The sequence below is a fragment of the Lonchura striata genome, chromosome 2 (assembly GCF_046129695.1).
Source record: "Lonchura striata isolate bLonStr1 chromosome 2, bLonStr1.mat, whole genome shotgun sequence".
NCBI classification, from domain to species: Eukaryota; Metazoa; Chordata; class Aves; order Passeriformes; family Estrildidae; genus Lonchura; species Lonchura striata.
Window position 1 is genome coordinate 67,383,433 of NC_134604.1, and position 19,048 is coordinate 67,402,480.

At 34.1% G+C, this 19,048-nt stretch overlaps 1 protein-coding gene across 3 annotated transcripts in view; it reads right to left on the reverse strand.

Moving 5' to 3' along the window:
* PDS5B (PDS5 cohesin associated factor B) overlaps positions 1-19,048 on the reverse strand; it is a 106,087-nt gene that overhangs the window by 38,100 nt on the left and 48,939 nt on the right. For all 3 annotated transcript variants that reach the window (XM_021541936.3, XM_021541934.3, XM_021541935.3), the window contains exons 12-23: positions 18,394-18,545; positions 16,581-16,694; positions 15,012-15,093; positions 11,764-11,812; positions 10,135-10,274; positions 9,944-10,059; positions 8,864-8,969; positions 7,082-7,242; positions 6,347-6,470; positions 5,393-5,551; positions 4,565-4,633; positions 215-351 (exon numbers count right to left, since the gene is read on the reverse strand). In XM_021541936.3, coding sequence (XP_021397611.1) covers positions 215-351; positions 4,565-4,633; positions 5,393-5,551; positions 6,347-6,470; positions 7,082-7,242; positions 8,864-8,969; positions 9,944-10,059; positions 10,135-10,274; positions 11,764-11,812; positions 15,012-15,093; positions 16,581-16,694; positions 18,394-18,545 — 1,409 coding nt within the window. The remainder of the gene's footprint in view (positions 1-214; positions 352-4,564; positions 4,634-5,392; positions 5,552-6,346; positions 6,471-7,081; positions 7,243-8,863; positions 8,970-9,943; positions 10,060-10,134; positions 10,275-11,763; positions 11,813-15,011; positions 15,094-16,580; positions 16,695-18,393; positions 18,546-19,048) is intronic.

Consider the following 19,048-nt stretch of genomic DNA (forward strand, 5'->3'; position numbering starts at 1 on the left):
TATTAAGCCTAAAATTCAGCTGTGTGTACAGTGTTACAAAACCTGAGACTCAGCAAACTTACATAGGAACCAGCCAAGCTTACTATCACATCTTATGAAATAAAATGTATAAATTGTTAAGCAGTCTAGCAGAATAATTTACACACTACTTCAATTAAAACTCTCCCCTCACTCCTTCATCACAGACATGAAAACATTACCATCTGTTACATACCTTATTTTCCCCTGCTCTGTTAAATCTCCATCACTGTGTAATATTGTTGTTAGCAATCTCAGAGTAGAAGTACCTGACTTGCTGTGGTTGTTCTTCATTCCTAGCAACCATCGAACCATCATCTTGATGGCCTGGATCTGAAAAAAAAAATAATATACCAAAATGTCAAATCATATCATAAGCTTCATTGTAAAAATAATCTTTAATTTAATCACACAGTATTTTTCCCCAACTACTTTTTGCTGGTACAAACATATGTCTGTCAGGACTGCAAAACATCATTTAAATATTGAAAGATAAACAGACATACTCTCACTAGACAGCAACTTTTCACTGAAAGTCTCAAGCATGTATTACAGCAAATAAAAATTATACCTTCAGTCAAAGTTTGAGCTGCTTCTTCTATAAGCAATCACACACATTTTGTCCTTTGAAAACATTTTCTTAATCAAGCTTACATCCATTAAATACTGTGAAATGGGCTAAACAGTTTATATTTACTAAGAAAATGTTACTGGATCAAAAAGCAGAACACATTTTCATCTTTATATATTCCTATAATTCACAGAATATTCTGAGTCAGAAGGGACACACAAGGATCAACAAGCCCAGTGAATGAACCCATGACCTTGGCGTTAAATTCCTGTGCCCTGTATATACTCTCTATTTATCTATGTTATATTTGAGTTTAAATTTAAGACACATACTTGAAAAAACACTTAATAGACATCTTGACTGTTAAGAGCAGCAATCTTAACTACTTATCCTGGTAAAGAATAAGTAACTTACCCTGGTAAAGAATACTTTTTTCACAGCTATTTAAAGAAAAGTCTCAAAGTCAGGGAGGGATAACTTGGCTTTGCCAATGGAAACATCAAGTGTTTTGGGGCTAGCTTCTGCCAGTATGCAGAATCCAGCAACTACCATGAAACACTGAATAATTTCACATTTCTTTAGTGAAAATAAAACATTAATTTTGAGATTAAGTTTGTTTTAGTATTTGAATTCCTTTATCCTTTCATTTTCCTTTCATGTGACAGCAGAGACAATAAACAAAACAAAAAAGAGTGTCTTCTTACAGTAAAATGAAAATGTTCATCTAAATCACATAGGTATCCTTTGGGGGGAAAAAAAAATAACAAACCAAAACAAAATACTGAACTCTGAAGATCAAAACCCAAAAGCTTTTCATACATGGTAACTTCAAATATTCTCATTAGTGGGAAAAGCAATTCTAGTAACTTTTATATAAACATTGACAATATCAACAAATTAAATTTATCATAGTATAATTGATCTACTCCTTGAAATGAACTAACCAAACTGGTCCTGTCAGATCTCAGTTCTAGGACTACCACTTCTACGTGAGTTTTTAGGACTGTAGTCCACTTGCTCCACCTAATTGGGTAGCACCAGTGAGCTGTAGGATGTCTGTCACTCCTGAACTCAAAATGCAAATGGAGTCTGAGGTGCAGAATTTGTCTTGCCCTCACTTTCAAAGGGTCTTCCACTGGAACAGCTCTAAGTATCCACCATAAGATTTTAATAGCATCAAAACCAATATAATAATTGTAATACAATAAGAATAGCATTAGATTTTTTTATAGCTCACAAATTCAGTTTCATGTCATAACCAGGACTTGGAAACATTAGTGCCTCCCATTTGTTGGGAGGATGGAAATATGACAGCTCTTCTTGGTCTTCAAATAAATGACACATTCAGCCAGGGAACAGATACAGGTATTACCTTGTCCCCTGACCAATTTCAGTTTCAATCTTGGCTTCTAGTAATTCCCTCCATAATGTCTTTTCCCCAGTTTTGTTATCCACACCTATTCCAGTCTTCCTTCCATATAGTCAAGTCCTAGTCCCACCTCCTTCAGAATTTTTGTCTGACCCCATTAGTTTCCCTATTTCTTTGCTGGTGTTAATGATATGATGACATTCCAGCAACCATTCAGAATTAAGCATTCCCATGAAATTAGTACAGGGCATGAGAATTCCCCTAGTCACTACTACTGATTATCCAAAGACTTCATTAAACATGAGTTTGGACTGCAGTTATCTTTTAAAATCTCCCTTTGCAACCAAATAGTCTAGCTATTAAAAGATAATTCCAGCTGGACGGAGTGTTAGGAGGTTTCCAGTTCAATCTCCTGCTCAAAGAAAGGTCAGCTATGAAATCACACCACACTGGTCTCAGTTTTATGCACTGTGGCGTTGAAAGCCCTCCAAGAATGAATACTGCACAGGCTCTTTTGGCAAACCTGCAACCTCTTGCACTGTCTGACTGTTCACAGGCTTTTCCTTATATTCAGTCTGACGTTCTTGCTTCAATTTGTGTTCCATGAGCCTAGATTTCTCCTCCGAGATGAAAAATTATTTCACACATGAAAAGAAAGTGAAAATGAGACACAGACATATCAAAGACAACACTTGTCTTCCTACTACATCACCATTATGGCAGCAGCTGGCAAAGGTTTCTACTGCTTGAGGTTTCAGAGCCACAAAGGCTGCAAGTTTGTGCAGCAGTGGAAAATGAAGCAAAGCCCACTTTGAGCATAGTTAGAGAAAAAGTATTAAAAACCTTATATTCCAATGATATGAAAGAAAAAAGAAATATCATTGCTACTACACAAGTCTCAATCCACTGCATGGTGCACAGTACACATTACAGGTCACTGCTAAGACAGACAATTGCTTTAGAACTCAGACTGGAATTCCTAGGCCAGGCATTTAACCCATACAATCATTAATCCAATTCATAGTTAATACTGTACTGAAACATTTCTCTGCAGAGATCCTTTCATAGAAGGTTTAGCACCCAAAACTAAGGTTATCCTGTTTCACTCTACATCTGCTAGACCGGACAATTTAGTTTTCAGCAGTCCTTCCCACCTTCATACACCAACTTGCTAGTTTTAAAGTCCCCCATAGATACATAATAATGTTACAAAATGAAAAAGAGCCTTGTAAAACCAGAGTGAAGGAAAGTACACTATCAGAGAGAAATAATTTATAAACTAATGGCATGGTCTGAAGCACACATTAAGTTTAAGCTCTGCAGTAGTAATAAATATTAATTCAATTTGCAAATCAATTTTCACCTGCAAATAAATTCTTCTTACAGTTTTCAGGCTTGGCTTCAACTGCAAATTGCCTTAAGAATATCTGCAGATTAATTCTCTTCCAAATAGCCAAATGTATGATAAGTTTTATCAACATAAAAGTACATTTTAGAGAGTTATTACAGCTTCACAAATCATTTAAAATAGTAAGAAAAACAATATTTACTACTTCAAGTTACATATGTAATCACTCAAATGAAATAATGTCTATTTAAAATTAGCATCTCATTAAATTAAAACAAAGGTGCATTCTTTTAAGAATTTTTGGAGTATACTGTGTAACTATGGAGTTGAACAAATACGAAAAATATCCTTTGTGGAGTCAAAACTAAAAGCAACAAATCAACTTCAAAAAAAGCCAAGACTTTCCAGTAATATGTTCTGTACCATACTGCAAAACAAAGTACTTACTAAGCTAGCAGAAAAGAAGGTTTGCTGGGAAGTGCTTAACAATTTTGAGAGAAGGCAAAGGACTTTTTAAAACCAGAGCCACAAGACTCAGAAGACATTAGAAACTAAACAACTAATATAAAATAGAGCATACTATAAAAGACAAGCATCTCATCCTGAAAGAAGTGAAAGCAAAATCTATGCCTGTTCCGAAGGGCATTTAAAAACCAAATACAGAAAAAGATTTTCCACATTGTGAGTCTATTTCTAATTCATTGAAAAATTGACTGACAGCATCTCTTACCGAGTACAGAAAATGTATTACACTTACTCCAAAATAAGAAAAAGCTTGAGATGACACTTTTAAGTATCAAAACAAACCCCCAACCATTTTTAAGTGATTTTTTTCTTAAATCCAGGTTTTTATCTAACACACACTGCAAACATAGAAAAATACACAATATAACAGATTTATTCATTTGAGGAAGCTGACAAATCCAAACCTAATTTTTCTTCTTCCAAAACAACACTGAAAGTTTCTTGGAATGGCATAAAAATTCAACAGAAAAAGGAAATACTTAAAATTTATATACTATTCATCTCCTACACTGAAGAGGAGGGGAAAAATAATTTTACTTTAAGTAATCCAGCTATCATCACAGTCAAGTGTCAGAAAACAAAACTACACCTATAAAGAGCTTATATAAAAACTTAATGAAGTGTGTATGCAAATTTATGCATAAAATAATAATTAAAAATATGTTCCCAAGAACAAATCCTTTTTAAGTATTATAAACATAATAGACAAGAAAACATAGTACATGCTACTCACTTTAACAAGGGTTTCAGGAGACACTTCTTCATCTGGGACCCAAAGTTTTGTTGTCTTCTTTCCCGGAAGCTAAACAAAATGTTACATTTGTTATAGTACAGTTACTCTTCAGTGAAACTTGTAATCTCCTCTTTTCTGTTTGCTTCTGGAAACAATACAGCAGCACTCCCTGGTCAGCTGTATGCCTCCTGTACCTTCCAGAAGTAACCGCTGCAGAAATGAGATATCTCACTATCCAAGGATCAGCCTATTTAAGATTAATAAAGGGACTGGTTGTTGTTGTTACCTGAAAACTATTCCTTTAGGGCATAACAACCACTGCTTTGAAAAATAACAGTTTTTCCATATCCAGTAGATTGGAACCTCACTCACATTTTACTGTTTTAGACAGTGTATCTTCCCTTTAGCAATTTCAAACAATGCATGAGTTCCTTTTTTTACTTCATAATCACTTTAGAATCCATACAAAATTGTTCAAAAAACTGAAATTCAATCTTCCATTTAAATAGCATATTTTAATTTCAAATGTAATATAATTCCTAAAAATCATAACTCGCTCAAGAAACAGAGTGAAAACATAATTTTCCCCACGTCATGAGTGATGAAATGTTGTGCTACGCAGCTCATCACTTTTTTAAGATTCCCAAATTAGTAGAACTCTCCTTACCTGTACCATGGGTTTTGAATGGAGTCAAACTACATAAGGAAATCAATAGACAACCATATACAAAAAGCAGAATCAGCATGCCAAATATTCTCCCAAGGACTTGCTGAGTATGATACTAGAGAAAAAGCATACTCTTTATATAAGATTTTAAAAATACTCACCCTATCATTCATTAGCAAATCTTTAACAATAAAAGTAGCAACCAAAGATTTCAAGGGAGCAGCAAATTGGTCAGGTGCAAGCATGGCTATATGGCCAATAGTAACCAATGGCGTAATGAGGTGCTCAAAATTGCTTGGATCCAGACTTTTATGCAGCGGCTAAAAAAAAGGCAACAAATTCAGGTATTATTGATGTTTTCTGTGTCTTACTGAAGGGCTGGGAATGACAGCTTCATACCAAGTTGTCCATGTCTACTTCAGAAGTACAATTTCAAAAGAACTATTGATTATTCGATTTTAAAGATACATTCACCAACCCATCAAGTCTTCCTCAACTCAGAGGAAATGTCAATATGACAGACAAAATGTTTATTACCTCCGGGTAGTTCAAAAAGTGACAGCTCAAGCATGACCATTTAGGAAACAATGGATTAAAAAGCCTAATTTCTTGTGGGAGAACTAGATCTCCCACTAGCTTCTCTTGTGGGAGAAGCTAGCAATTCCAGTAATGGACAGTGATTCAGCCTTCAAGATAAGAGGCTGATGACTACTAATTAAAAAGTAAATTTGCAGGTACAGCTATAAAATTTATTTAGTCTGTACTACAACTCAATTTTCCATAATTTCTGCAACCATTTAAATACTTTTGACCATTTTCAACAGGGATAAGGAGTAGTATATGGTTCTTCTTTCCAGAAATAGTTCATGGTTCTAGTACACAGCCTAACACTTGGTTTTACTCTATCAGCTCTTAAAAATACATAACCTAAAATATGATGAATCATGAGACACAAGAACACCCTCTACTACCATTCTTCAGATCAAAATCATGTAAGAAGAAAAGGAAAGGAGAAAAATATATTTCCTAAATCTGCTACAACTTGCAACTACATCCCCTAGTTTACATATGCAATATAAAAGATCAGTAAACGTAACTTAAGTATTTAACGTTACCTCAAATATCTGCGCAAACTGTGTTTCTTTGCTGGAAAATATTGCATGGATGCAGTGAATAGCATACTTGGCTTGACGAGGGGGTCCTTTTTTAGCTTTATGATGCAACACTGGAAGCAAAGCACTAAACAGTTGTGTAACAAAACAAATAGAGAAACAGACCAAGAGATAAATAATTTCACAAACTGAAAATCTTCCAAAACATCAAACTAACAAAGAAGTACAGATACACATATAAAAAAAGCACTAATTGCTTTTGTTTGTGTAATATCTTAAAAAAAAAATAGAACAAAAAATTGCCTATGTAACTTGCAAGCAAAAAAAATCCTAGTTTTGTTGATAAAATATTATGTGGTAAAATAGGCAACGGTACTAAATGTTCTTTTGGAAATATTTTTGCCTACCTATTACCATTAAATTGCAAGGGATGTTTTTACACTGCATATATATATATATATATATATATATATTCTAGGAAAGAATAAGTAATTCTGAAGGGCAACAACATAAATTATAGTGGTATGAGTGACATACCAGCTCTCACTACTTTCGGGTATATTCATTTCACTTCCATTCTTCAAAAAGCACTACAATTTAGTTTTTCAAAAATCTCTTTTTGGAAATAATACTTCCAAAAGAATGCGGAATAATGCTACAGCAGATGAAAGGAAGAGTGAGAACTTCAAAAATCTTATAAAATAAAGATCACTGCTCAGAGTAAGAGACACAACTCACGATCGTATGTGAGGAAAGTCTTCTTCAATTTTACTTCCTGTATTTTTAAAAATTTGTAATGCAGCTTCTGCCACTTTTTCATCATCCATTTTCAAGCAAGCCAGAAGAGATTCAAAAGTTTCAGCTGAATGAAACGAGATAGGGTGTGTAAACGAAAGTACCTGCCAAAATATGATGAAAGCCATGTTAACATTTTTTAAAGGTCCACTTATACTAGGACACTTCATCAAGAGTAATTTTCCACTGCCATACTGGAACATTTATAATACTCTCCCTGGTTTTGACTCACGATCTACATTTCCCTTCATTTCTTTAGTAGCTCCTAAAGTTCTGTCTTTATACATGACCTCATTAGATTTATTTCCCCAGTCTTAGTTTCTTCTCCTATTATTCTGACCATGTACTTCTCAGTGGCTACATCTAAATTACCAAGTACAGCAGGAGCAGGTCTTAAGAGAAACACATCTCATGCTAAGGAAGCAATATTCATGTTTCAGGAGTTTTGCTTCTGAGTATTTTTAGACTGACTAAATCCACTTTAGCCAATGCAACACAACATGCACTTCTGAAGCCCATCTCAATTTTGTTCCTCTGAAAGGAATCCAGCTTGTGTGCCTCCAGACTTCATGTTTGTTTCCTCAGGGGAAGAACTGATTCTGCTCTGAAGTGAAACTTCTATCTCTAAAATAGCAATACAGACATACTCAATAGGGTCTCTAGTCCCTCAAGCTTTCCACATCAACTTAACAGATTCTGTACCTCCCCTTCAGATTTTTGGACTTGATTTCAGGTATGACAGTCCTCCCATGTCAAAAAAATGAAATAAAGAAACCCTCAAATGATCCTCCCTGAAATTTAGTCTTTTCATTTTTAAGTAGCTGTTAATTATTAGCCTTGTTCCACATAATATTCAGACCCATGATAGAGAGACAATCCTCAAAATCTAGAAACTTCTTCATATGCAGTTTTCTATTTTAACCAAGACACCTTCCTTCCGACTTCATTGAATGGCATTCCCAATGCTGGACTCCTATATTTGTCCTCTTTATATTATTCTGATGATGTATAGACCTCTTTGTTCAGGGCAGTCTTACTCCTCTTCCTTCAATGTGTCACACCAGTTCATACAAATGCGTAAATACTCACCTGGAAGCCTTCATTCAAGTATACAGTCCTTTATAACATGATTAATTCTTTCTTACTCAGATGCATTCTTGTGCACTTTTATCTAAATGTGCACATATGGATAAAGAGCTACTCCCTTTCTGGTGAATCTACTCTATCCTTAGTTCTTCTAAAATACTCTGGAAACTTCAGTATGGAAGTCCTTTAGATTTTTAGGCCTCTGAAGTCAACCCCCAGCTGGACTACTTGACAGTCCTTGCTATGTTAGCTCAGTCTCAAGATTACTCATAGCTGAAAATAGATAAGAACCCCAACTTACATAGAACACAGAGGAACCACAGTGTTGCACTGATGTACAATAGCACAGTATATATTTAAAGATTGCCAAATTCATGCTCTAATAAGCAAAACTCTGCTGCTGCTGTCTCACAGACAACTACTTTTGGCTTCCAGAAAAGCTTCTAAATAATTTTAAAAATAACCTTACTGATGTACCACGTAAGATAAGCATAAAGCACAACAACCCACACCAGTTTCTTCTGGGTAGGCACCACATACTGCTTTTGACTAAAAGGAATAAGTGTTAACTAAAAATTTATTTTAACAAAGTTGTTTGCAAAGTTTCCCATGCTCACCGGCCACTAGGACTATACTTGCCTTCAGCAATTCAAGACCTGCTCTGATTGCCTGGTCAGTAGGTACCCCCTCATCTTCATCATCAGCCGTTCCATCTATAGACTTGTTCACTTGCTTGATAAGGGCACTGAAGAGGAAAACAAAATATGGTCTTGTACTTACTGCAATTCCACCATGTATGATTACATTTTAAACTTGTGAAAAGAATCTTATTTAAAGCAACTTATTTAAAACATAAGCCTATTATAAACCAAATATGTCAACTACATAGATAATCTGGTTGCCCTCATCTCCCATCCAAATCAAAACTTATGAAGCATTGAATTAAAAAATATTTATGCATCATGAATTAAGAACTATATACAAATTACTCTGGAAGGATGACCAAATAAGAAAACAATTTGAGCATTACAAGCAACAAACTCAGTAATTATGCTGAGGTTACAACCCGCTACAGATTCTTAATAATTGATGGAAAATAAATGTTTACAATACTTAGTTTCTAACCAAGAGAAAAAAAAATAACCATTTAACAGTTCTACTAAGAGCTGATGACAAATTTACAAGACCTATCTTCTGCATATTTATTCTTGACAGTAAGGTTTATTTCAAATACTGATGTTAGTTAAATAATCATTTCAGCAATAATAATTTCCATAACCCCCCCATAACTTTGTTGGCTTACTCTTCCTTGAAGTCTTGCTGTCTCATCATCATAACCTTTACTTCCTCAGTTACATTACTGTTTATGTCACTATGAACTAATATTCTGGGTGGAAAGTTTCAGCTGAATAGTCTGGACAGAAGTTTGTTTTAAAATAAGTCAGCTGGTCACAAACCATATTTGTGCATAAGTAACACATCCACTTGTACTGACAGGTCATCCCAGCTATGCTGAATGACAATGCAATTGTTTCTGTGACTACATTCTGGACAAGGACACAAAAACCCCCACACAAAATGAAGCAGAAGAAAACACTGCAGGTCACCAAGCCTTCAGCCATACCCACCCAGCCTATTACTGCTTGTGCTTAAAGGCAAATAAGAAGCCCCAGTTTCAAACCCTATGGTCTATGGCTGACAACACACACAAAAAAATACCTGATGGATTCGGTATCAATATGCACAGGAGCAATTCTCTCAAGAAGAAACTTTATCATTTCCAGGAAAGGATTTGTTGGTTGCTTTGGATTGCCCAACTTCTTTGTTATTTCCCTCTGAAATATAAGTTGTGATTAAATTTCTAATCAATTCTATTCCAAAAATATTCACACTTTAAGAGCAATTCTTACCACACATCCTTCAGCCTGTTTGCAAGAACATGTTGGGCTAACAAGCATTTCTAACTGACTTCTTATTTTTTCATCGTCTTCTAGAACTTGTGTGAACTTTTTCATGAAATCTTGAGCTTTCCCTGGATCAGGAAGGTTTCCTTTAAATAACCAAAATAAATCACTATTTATGTATTGTAAATTGCACAAGTTTGGAACATCATACAAACCACACAAAACCCAAACCAAACAAACAAAAATAAAAACCACAAAAAACCCAAACTACAAAACACAAGAAAATAAGCAGACATATCCATGAGGACACAAATTTCTACAAATTTCCTCTGGCTAATTGCATTCCCCACCCTTCACAGTCATTTTTCAGCAAGTCTAATTGCTCTTGCTAACAATATTACTAACAGCTGAAGCTGACCTCAGACTGCAAAGCCTAAACTCCACAACAAAATATACTCTGTATATAGATGACCCAAAGTAACAAATATCAAAAAGGGTATTTTTGCTGAATTACCCCTTAACTAAACATAAGCTTTACAACAAATATTCAAAACCAAAAAATGGCTTTTAAAATGCATTAAGGAAACAAACTTTACAACAGCTTAAAACATTCCCAAAAAAGGAGGCATGCATTTCTTCAACTATATTCTCATTTTATATTTATGTTTTCTATTACAGCAAGACAATTTATTGGCAAAGAATTAGTCTACTTAAGATGCTTCATATTTTTTGGTCCAGACACTGTTAAGCAAAGCTAGTACAGAATGTGGTGTAGCACTACAGGATGGTTAGTTCAAAACAAGTTCTATTATGATTTTGTTTTGCTGTATCGATTTTTTTTTTTTTAAATAAGCCAAGAACAAAAAGTATGAGAAAAAACACAAACTGATGAAAAATAGATTAGTATCACGGACAATGAAGCAGCACAGTTCATTTTTTTCCTCCGTATTTTTTCAAGAATGTGCAGTCTCATGTAGTGTAATTTCTACCAGAACAGATGGCATTTTTAAAAAAAAAGCTGGATTTGAAAACAAATTTTCAGAATCGTAAAGCAGGTTTTTCTTCATACTAGTTTTAATGCTATTGAGATGGTGGGCCTGGGGAACAAAAAGTGTTGTTTTTGGGTTGGTGGGTATTTCTTTGTCAATAGTTCAGTTTCCACAGAAGTTTTTCCGTTTTTGAAGTGCTTTCCTTGCTAGTGAAATCCAAACTCTCTTGCATTCCAATGACATTTACAGTAGTAAAACCTCAGACGAGTTAAGTAAGGTTAGAACATAGCTAAGTTAGTACATAGCTTAATAGTTTAGTTAACATCTATGAATATATACTCTATAATATATGTTAAAATAGACATTAACACCCTAGATCATGCAGACCTTGAATTAGTCCACAATGCAGCCAAAATGCTTTGTGATAGGCTTCATGACTGATGTCTTACGGTAAGAGAGTATTTCTGCTTAGAGTTGTCTTCATTCTTAAAAGCATAGTGCTGTATCACATTTATCATTATTTCCTTTAAATTTTATCTGCTGCAAAACGTTTTCTTAAAAACTTACCCCAAATTATTTTTAAAGCAAGAAAGCAATATAGTTCTACTGCAATTTTTAGACACTGCAAATACTTTTACTGACTTACTTGTTATAACCATCACTTTTGAGAATATAGCTTTACTGCTGGCATCTGTCTGCAAGTCACAAAAGAAAAAATGGATTAAGTATAAATTTTACATTACTTATTTCCATTTGAATATTGAATAAGGAAGATTCCAGACTGCATTAACAAGTCAGCATTCATTCTGCTAACACATCAGTGTGTTAGAAATCAAAAGCCACCACTGCAAATTCAATGCAGACACAAGAAGTAAAAGGTAGATCATTGCTACAGATCAATTATATAAAATACTTTTATTACTTTTCAATCTACCATGTAACTTATGACCAGCACAAATGGGCTATTCCTACAGTGTGTAGTCTCAAAAGAATGACATAATTTTCAGGGCTCTTAGCTGTCACAACTGAACTCACATGTTCAGACAAAAAAAAATTATAAAAGACAGAAATCAGGTATCATTTACAGGATTCAAGTAATGCTGTCAGCAGACACAGACTTCCCATATTCAAACCTCTTGTGACTCAGGAGAAAAACAAAAACCATACTGTGGAGTTTCTTTCATCCTGACTGTTCTGGTCCCCTAATATTACCTTAAGTCTTCAAGCACTGACTAAAGCTTCCATCAAAAGAGACTGAGCAAACTACTAATAATTCAGCCAGCCGTCAAATAACCTGAGGCAGAAGTATTAACTTGCAATAGTATAACTCTATTGAATTATGACAGATTAAAGAAGTTTAAGAAACATTTCTTTTTAGAAAATCTACTGTGGCACTTCATCTACATAATCTTGCATTCATCTGCAGCAAATGAAGATTGTACTCCAATAGACACAAAACAGCATTCAATCACTTTTCCATTTATGAACAGGGAAGGTTATGTATTTTATTTCACTGTATACCACTGCTGAAGGAGAAAACAAGAGAAGCTGTTATTTATGTTTCTGCTCTTCAGAAAAGTAACTTGTCTTAAAGTAAACTTGTCTTAAAGAGGCAAGTTTGATGCCCCTTCTGTCTTAAGTCAGGAGAAATTATGACCAACAGCATTAAAAATTTCCTTAACATATTTCCAGCCTCTTCAATAGCGCTTTGTCTAAAGAGACCTTGAAAAGGAAAAAAGGAGGATGCCTGTACAGTTTCAGTAAGTGGCAGAAAGGTAGGCTGGGTAGTTCAAAGACTTAGAGTTACAGAGTAATGTAGGTTGGCAGTGACAACTTTAGGTCACACAGTTGAACTGCCTACTCAAAGCAGGATCAGGTTTTGCTTCAGGCAAACTTCTAGTTGCATTTTAAATATTTACAAGGATGAAGATTTTGCAGCATCTCTGTGCTACTTGTTCCCATATTTGATCACCCTTACTGCAATTTTTTTTTGTTACTACCTAAGCAAAGTTTCTTTGTGGCAGCATCTGTACACTATTTCTTGTCCTATTCCACTTTATCTCTGAGAGCTCTCACAATGCCTACACTTGGCACACAGATACCAACCACAGGAGAACAAATCAACAGCTAAGCTATAATAATTACATGAAGAAATTAAATAGAAGTGAAAAAGCACACAAAAAGTCATTTTCTAAAAGGTTACTATTTAATCTCAGTTTTGTTTCCTGAAAGAAATAAATGTTTACATAGATCTGAATTGCTAATGGATAGCTGTCTCAAGATTATTACTTGGACTGTATGTGATAGTCTGAGGTGCCACTGCAGGCAGAAAAACAGCTTTGCATCAGGGAATTTTACTTAATTTAGTATGTCAATGTACACAAAGTTTCACTTATTTATTCTGGTATCGAGAAATAAAAGCAAACAAATGAACACTTCAAAGAACAGCATTCAGCTGCCTCTCAGACACCTCTCTTCCCTGCTCTGCACTATCATAAGCCGTCTAAATTCCCCCATGTAGTCTTATTATTCAAGAGAATACCCAATGCAGAGAACCAGCATTTAAGAGCAAAAAATAGGATAAAAATCCAGATGGACAAATGCAAACATGTCAAGATCATGCACTGTCTTGAATGCAATGCTTATGCTGGCATCAAAACTTTCCTGTAAATTCCAAATCATATTTGATATTTTACAGCTGACAAAAAACTTTTACAACTCCCTGAAAACAAAAGGGAAAGTTGAAATTTCACTTTCCACAGAAAAGTAGAAAATATCATGGAACTAACTCAGGTATTAAAAGTATCAATGTATTTAACCTACAATGAACACTAAACAATACATGAAAAGCATTTCAAAACAGTCACCAAAATACAATGAAGTACTGTTGTGCTGACCTTTACTGCACTTAGTATTTAATACATTCCAGTATGTTTTTAATGCACTAAGTCAAAATTATTAATTTCACTGAGTATCTCTGTATTAGCAAGACACTAGCATTTCTAAGCAGATACATTAGATAATCCAACCACACAGATACCCGCTCTTTGTGGTTCAGGTAATTCCAGCAAATGGATAATCATTAATTTATCTCAGTACAACCATATACACATACTGAAAATAAAAATCACAAACAGGCACACAGAAATTTGAGCATGACAACACTTTCTATTCTATATTATTTCTGTTAAAAAAGCATCAGATCAAACCTCTAGCATTAAAGCCAAGTTTTGATTCTATTCCAAAGTATATCAAGAATTAGTTTTATAATTGCCCTACCCCAAACATAAGTAGGAATACAGATGTAATTAAAACAAACTGAAATTCACTTTATGAGACTATCCTAAATGCTCAATAAATTCTCATTTTTCCCTTCTGAGCAAAATCTGTAAACAATAAAATTAAATTGTCATCTGGGATCTCCAATACAATATTTAGGAAATTTCTGAGAGGGAAGAGAAATTAATAACCTGTTTGGACAAAAATATTCCAATTTCTTCGAAGTTACTAACCACATGTAGGATAATAATTTAAGAAAGTTTTTATAGGTACTGTTCCTTAAGTACTTGATCTGGCAGTCAAAAATAATATGCTGTTTCATAAGCCAGAATAGTCCTGGCAAGATGCAACTCAAACACTAAGACAAAATATTTTAGTATTAAATGACCAGCAAAACGTTTTAGAAATTTCTATAATACCCTTTTCCTCATCAATTTTACAAACACATTTGTATACACATTTCCTTCAGCAAATGTAGTTCAATCAGTTGACTTTAACAGTATTTTCTATCTGCTATTACAAATGAACTTGAGATAGCCAAACAAAGGGAATTTAAAAACAGTACATTAACTAAAACTGCATATTCACTGGGGAATAAAGATAAGTTGAACTCACTTTGGGTTGCTTTATTAGGTCAACTAAATCCTTTACTTGATGTCGTAGCAGATTTTGACATTTCCACATTTCATTCAATGCTCTAAAAATAGAAAAAAATTAAAAGACTTGTCAAAATTATCTATTCAAGGAGTAACACAACTGTCCAAAATTAATCTTTACAGTCTTTTCAATTTTAGGCTCAGAAATTGACTTATCGCCTGAACTTTCACTGCTGAGTGAGCAAATGCTAAGTATTTCTTAGTAGGATAACATGGAAAATGTACTTGGTCATATTAGACTGAAACAAAGTGAGATTTTGAAACAAGTTTCATTTCAGATGCTTAAGTACACTGCCTTTCAAAGGAGGAGGAAGTAACTAATCTCTGGTCCATTAAGAACTAATTTGTAGAAGCCTGAAATTACTCTTCCAAAAACATACCAAAAAGCACATTAAAGCAGATGTTGAAGATTTTTATCACCAAAACAAATGTTTTTCTTGTAGACAGGAAGCAACTACTAGGTGAATAAACTGTGAAAAGTGGACGTGATTAAGCTTGTAAGAGATGCATGAAAGATACTCAGCAGAATAGAAAATTAACACACTTTCCAGGAATAGTAAGCCATATAAATAGAGGTCACACCCGCATTTATAAAACTTACAGAATTAACAAGTAAAAAAATAATTTCTATATAAATAACAAACTACATCTTTAAAATTAGTATTGCTGTGTACAAGAACTGTAATAACCAGTAACTTAAAAGAATCAGTTCTGCATTTTCATTCAGCCTACACTAATTATCACTAGAACAGTAACTTTTTATTTTTAGTATACTATTAATAATTTTAGTTTGTTATAGTTGTCACATCTTTGGACAGGCAATACAAGAAATTCAGCGGATTCAAATATCAGTTATTGTAGTATTGGAAGGCTTTGAGATCTTTTAAGACATTCATTCATATGCAAAGCCTTTTCTAGTCTCTTTCAGAGGGAAAAAAAAGACCCTCTATTTGATTTTCAAGTGATTGAGTACTGCTACATGAAAAACAAAGTAAAACTACATAAAATCAATCCAACTGTGAACTCTACAGCAGTATAACTGTTATTATTAAAATTCACATGCATGCATTCATTTTAAGCTGGAGAAGGCACATAACATAATAATAATGAAGGAGGAAATACAAATAATTAAGTTCTTCTCAAGAAACCTTGGCTGCTGCAAAAAGTAGTTTATTAATTAAGAAGTTGTCAGGTAAGATTTAGGGCTGATCTACCATATCTGTATTATCTCTTTGCAGATATGAAAGGACTGACATACCCTCAAAGCTTCTTTCCAGATCTTTGACACTACGTTTTTTTAGCTGTTTATGGTTGAAATGTACTGCATCCTGTTAGAAGACACACTGTAAGTTCCGTGTTTTTTTCAAAATCTAACTTGAAAAATAGATGCAATTTCTACATTCTGTTTTCTAATAGTTTATAAACTATTTCTGTCCACTGACTTAGGCTACTCATAACAATTCAAAGCTACTTTACAATAACATTTGTATTAAAAGTTATTTTGCAAGCAGTAAAAAGCAGCACGTACTTCACAGCATTTGAATCCAGTGTTGCGTAAAGGTAATACAAACACTTCATTCGTTCATTTGTTTCCAAGTTATGAGGGACCATGTACTGAGCAAAAATGCGTTCAACAAGTAACCTGAAAGACAGGATTAAGACGTTTGAGCTGTGCAGGAAGAACACGGCCTGGAATTGTTGAAACATCAATTCAAAAATTCTCAGCCCTATCTAGACATCAATTGTTGCATTAAAAAATGAGGATATTAAAAAACCTAAAGGTCAAATTATTTACATAACTAAGCATAAATTAAATAGAAATTCTTCATTATAGAAAACACAATGTTAATGCTGGTATTAGGAGATTTAACCGATCTTGTAACATTATCAATATCAGATGTATTAACATAGAAGGAACCAAACAATTCAAGATAGATATTAATTACCAACACAGTAAGATGTTATCATTTAATTTCATTACAAGTCAGTATTGGGATAAATGCATGAACTGACCCAAATGAATTGCCCTAAAATAATACTGCTACTACTAATAATAATGCTTATAAAAAAAGAAATATAATGTTGATTATATCACACAATATCATGAAGCCCAGAAGGAGAATTAAGATACCAATTAGAAGGACTTGACTTCCTTCCACCCTTTTCTGGCCCCTTCCCCACAGGCTGAGTTTATCCTATGTATTTTGCTTTTGCAATATAAATGCAGGTATATTCCCAAGGGAATTATTAAAAGCTTCCATGTAACATAAAGCTCCTTATTTGGAAAAAGGAGGAGAGAGAGGTTTGGGCCTGACAGTTACCTAGAAAAGACTGAGAAGAAAATAAAAAAATAGAAACCAAGCCCACATGCTACTCCTAAATACCAAGACTGAGGTCCAATACTGAGATCAGTATTAATAGAATGGAGCAAAAGGTAAAAACAATCATGTTTATGCCAGAAGAGAAGAAAAGACTCCTTATGCACAGCTGGAGCAGGTGATCAAAACCCAAATCCAGCTAGTTTAGTAAGTTTAAGAAACATGTCAGCGGTTAAGACTGGATTTAAGGATCCAGGCAGTCCATTTCCACAGCACCATGAAATAACTACATGTTTTGAAGGTAACTTTTTGAGGTTTTGCATTTTTGAAAAGACTTGTGTGGGTTTGCAATGCCATTTGTATCTAAACACACTGTGAAGGCTCATTTCCAAAGCCAACATGGTGACCTTGATTAGTCAAGGCAGAGTTGTTCTCAAACTTTTTACCCACATGCAACCATCTATTGTTCAATACCAACAACCATATACAATGCTACAGCTGGCATGACAGAGGTACTGCTTTCACTACAAATCCAGAAGGCCCTGATTCACAGCTTCTCTGGTACAGAAACATAAATTTCTGCAGAGTGATACACCTTGCCCATTGTCACTACACATGCTATCTTTAAAACATACAGGAACAACATGCAAATCTAAACCAACATTATCCAAGCAAGTTTACTTCTTAAATTTTAACATAAAAAATTAACACGTTAATGATATGCAAACAAAGATCCCCTCTACTGAAGCAGTAGCAAAGTACATGTAAGACTTTTAAATATTCCAACCTCTCACACCCTTTAGAACCACTCTGGCCTTAAAATAAGAAATAATAAAGTAGATGAAAACAACACAGGTCAACATTTGGCTGCAGCTATATAAGATTATGAACTGAATCAAAATATACAGAATCATCAAGATTCCTCCTTCTCATCAGCACTGGAACACAAAAAAAATAGACAGATCTTCATAAAAAGTTATCGCACTTCAACACTAAATCACCCAGCTTTTACAATTAACTTACCTGTCATCAATACTGTTTTGATAATATATATGCAGAAGTTTATCTTTGATCCATGATATCTGTTTTGCAGCTTCTTTTCCTGCTTCTGATTGCAATGAGTATTTCTTGTATATCTGTGCAAGTCCCATCATAGCTTCCTTCCTCACTCTCCACTTGACAAAAAGAAATAGCAGCTAGTTTAGCAGTTCTAAACTCAAAACTGTTAAGACTGTAGAATTTTCTGTTCGGTATTTCCTAATAACACCAAAATGACATAATTTGCAAAAAAGTTAAACTGAGTTCTTAGTGCAACAGTTTTTCATTAGGATGTATGTTGCATCATATTTATTATACTAAACCTTTCAACACCAGCAACTACCATATAAGTATGACTCTTGAATTTAGTATTATTACAGGTTTAATACAACACCCTTTCTCACACTCCATACTCACTATCTGTATTTCTGTTATGGCTGCAACAAGAAAAAGCTTGTCACCAAATGAAAAAAATATTAGGTAATAATTTTTAAAGTTTGTCATCAACAAACCTGTTTACTATGCTTTAATTTAAGTAGCAAACCTCATAAATTTTACCAAATAAAGCAATATATCTAAACTAAAATTCAAGACTATTCAAATCTGAAAGCTACTACCCTGATTTACAGTCTTTCAATGA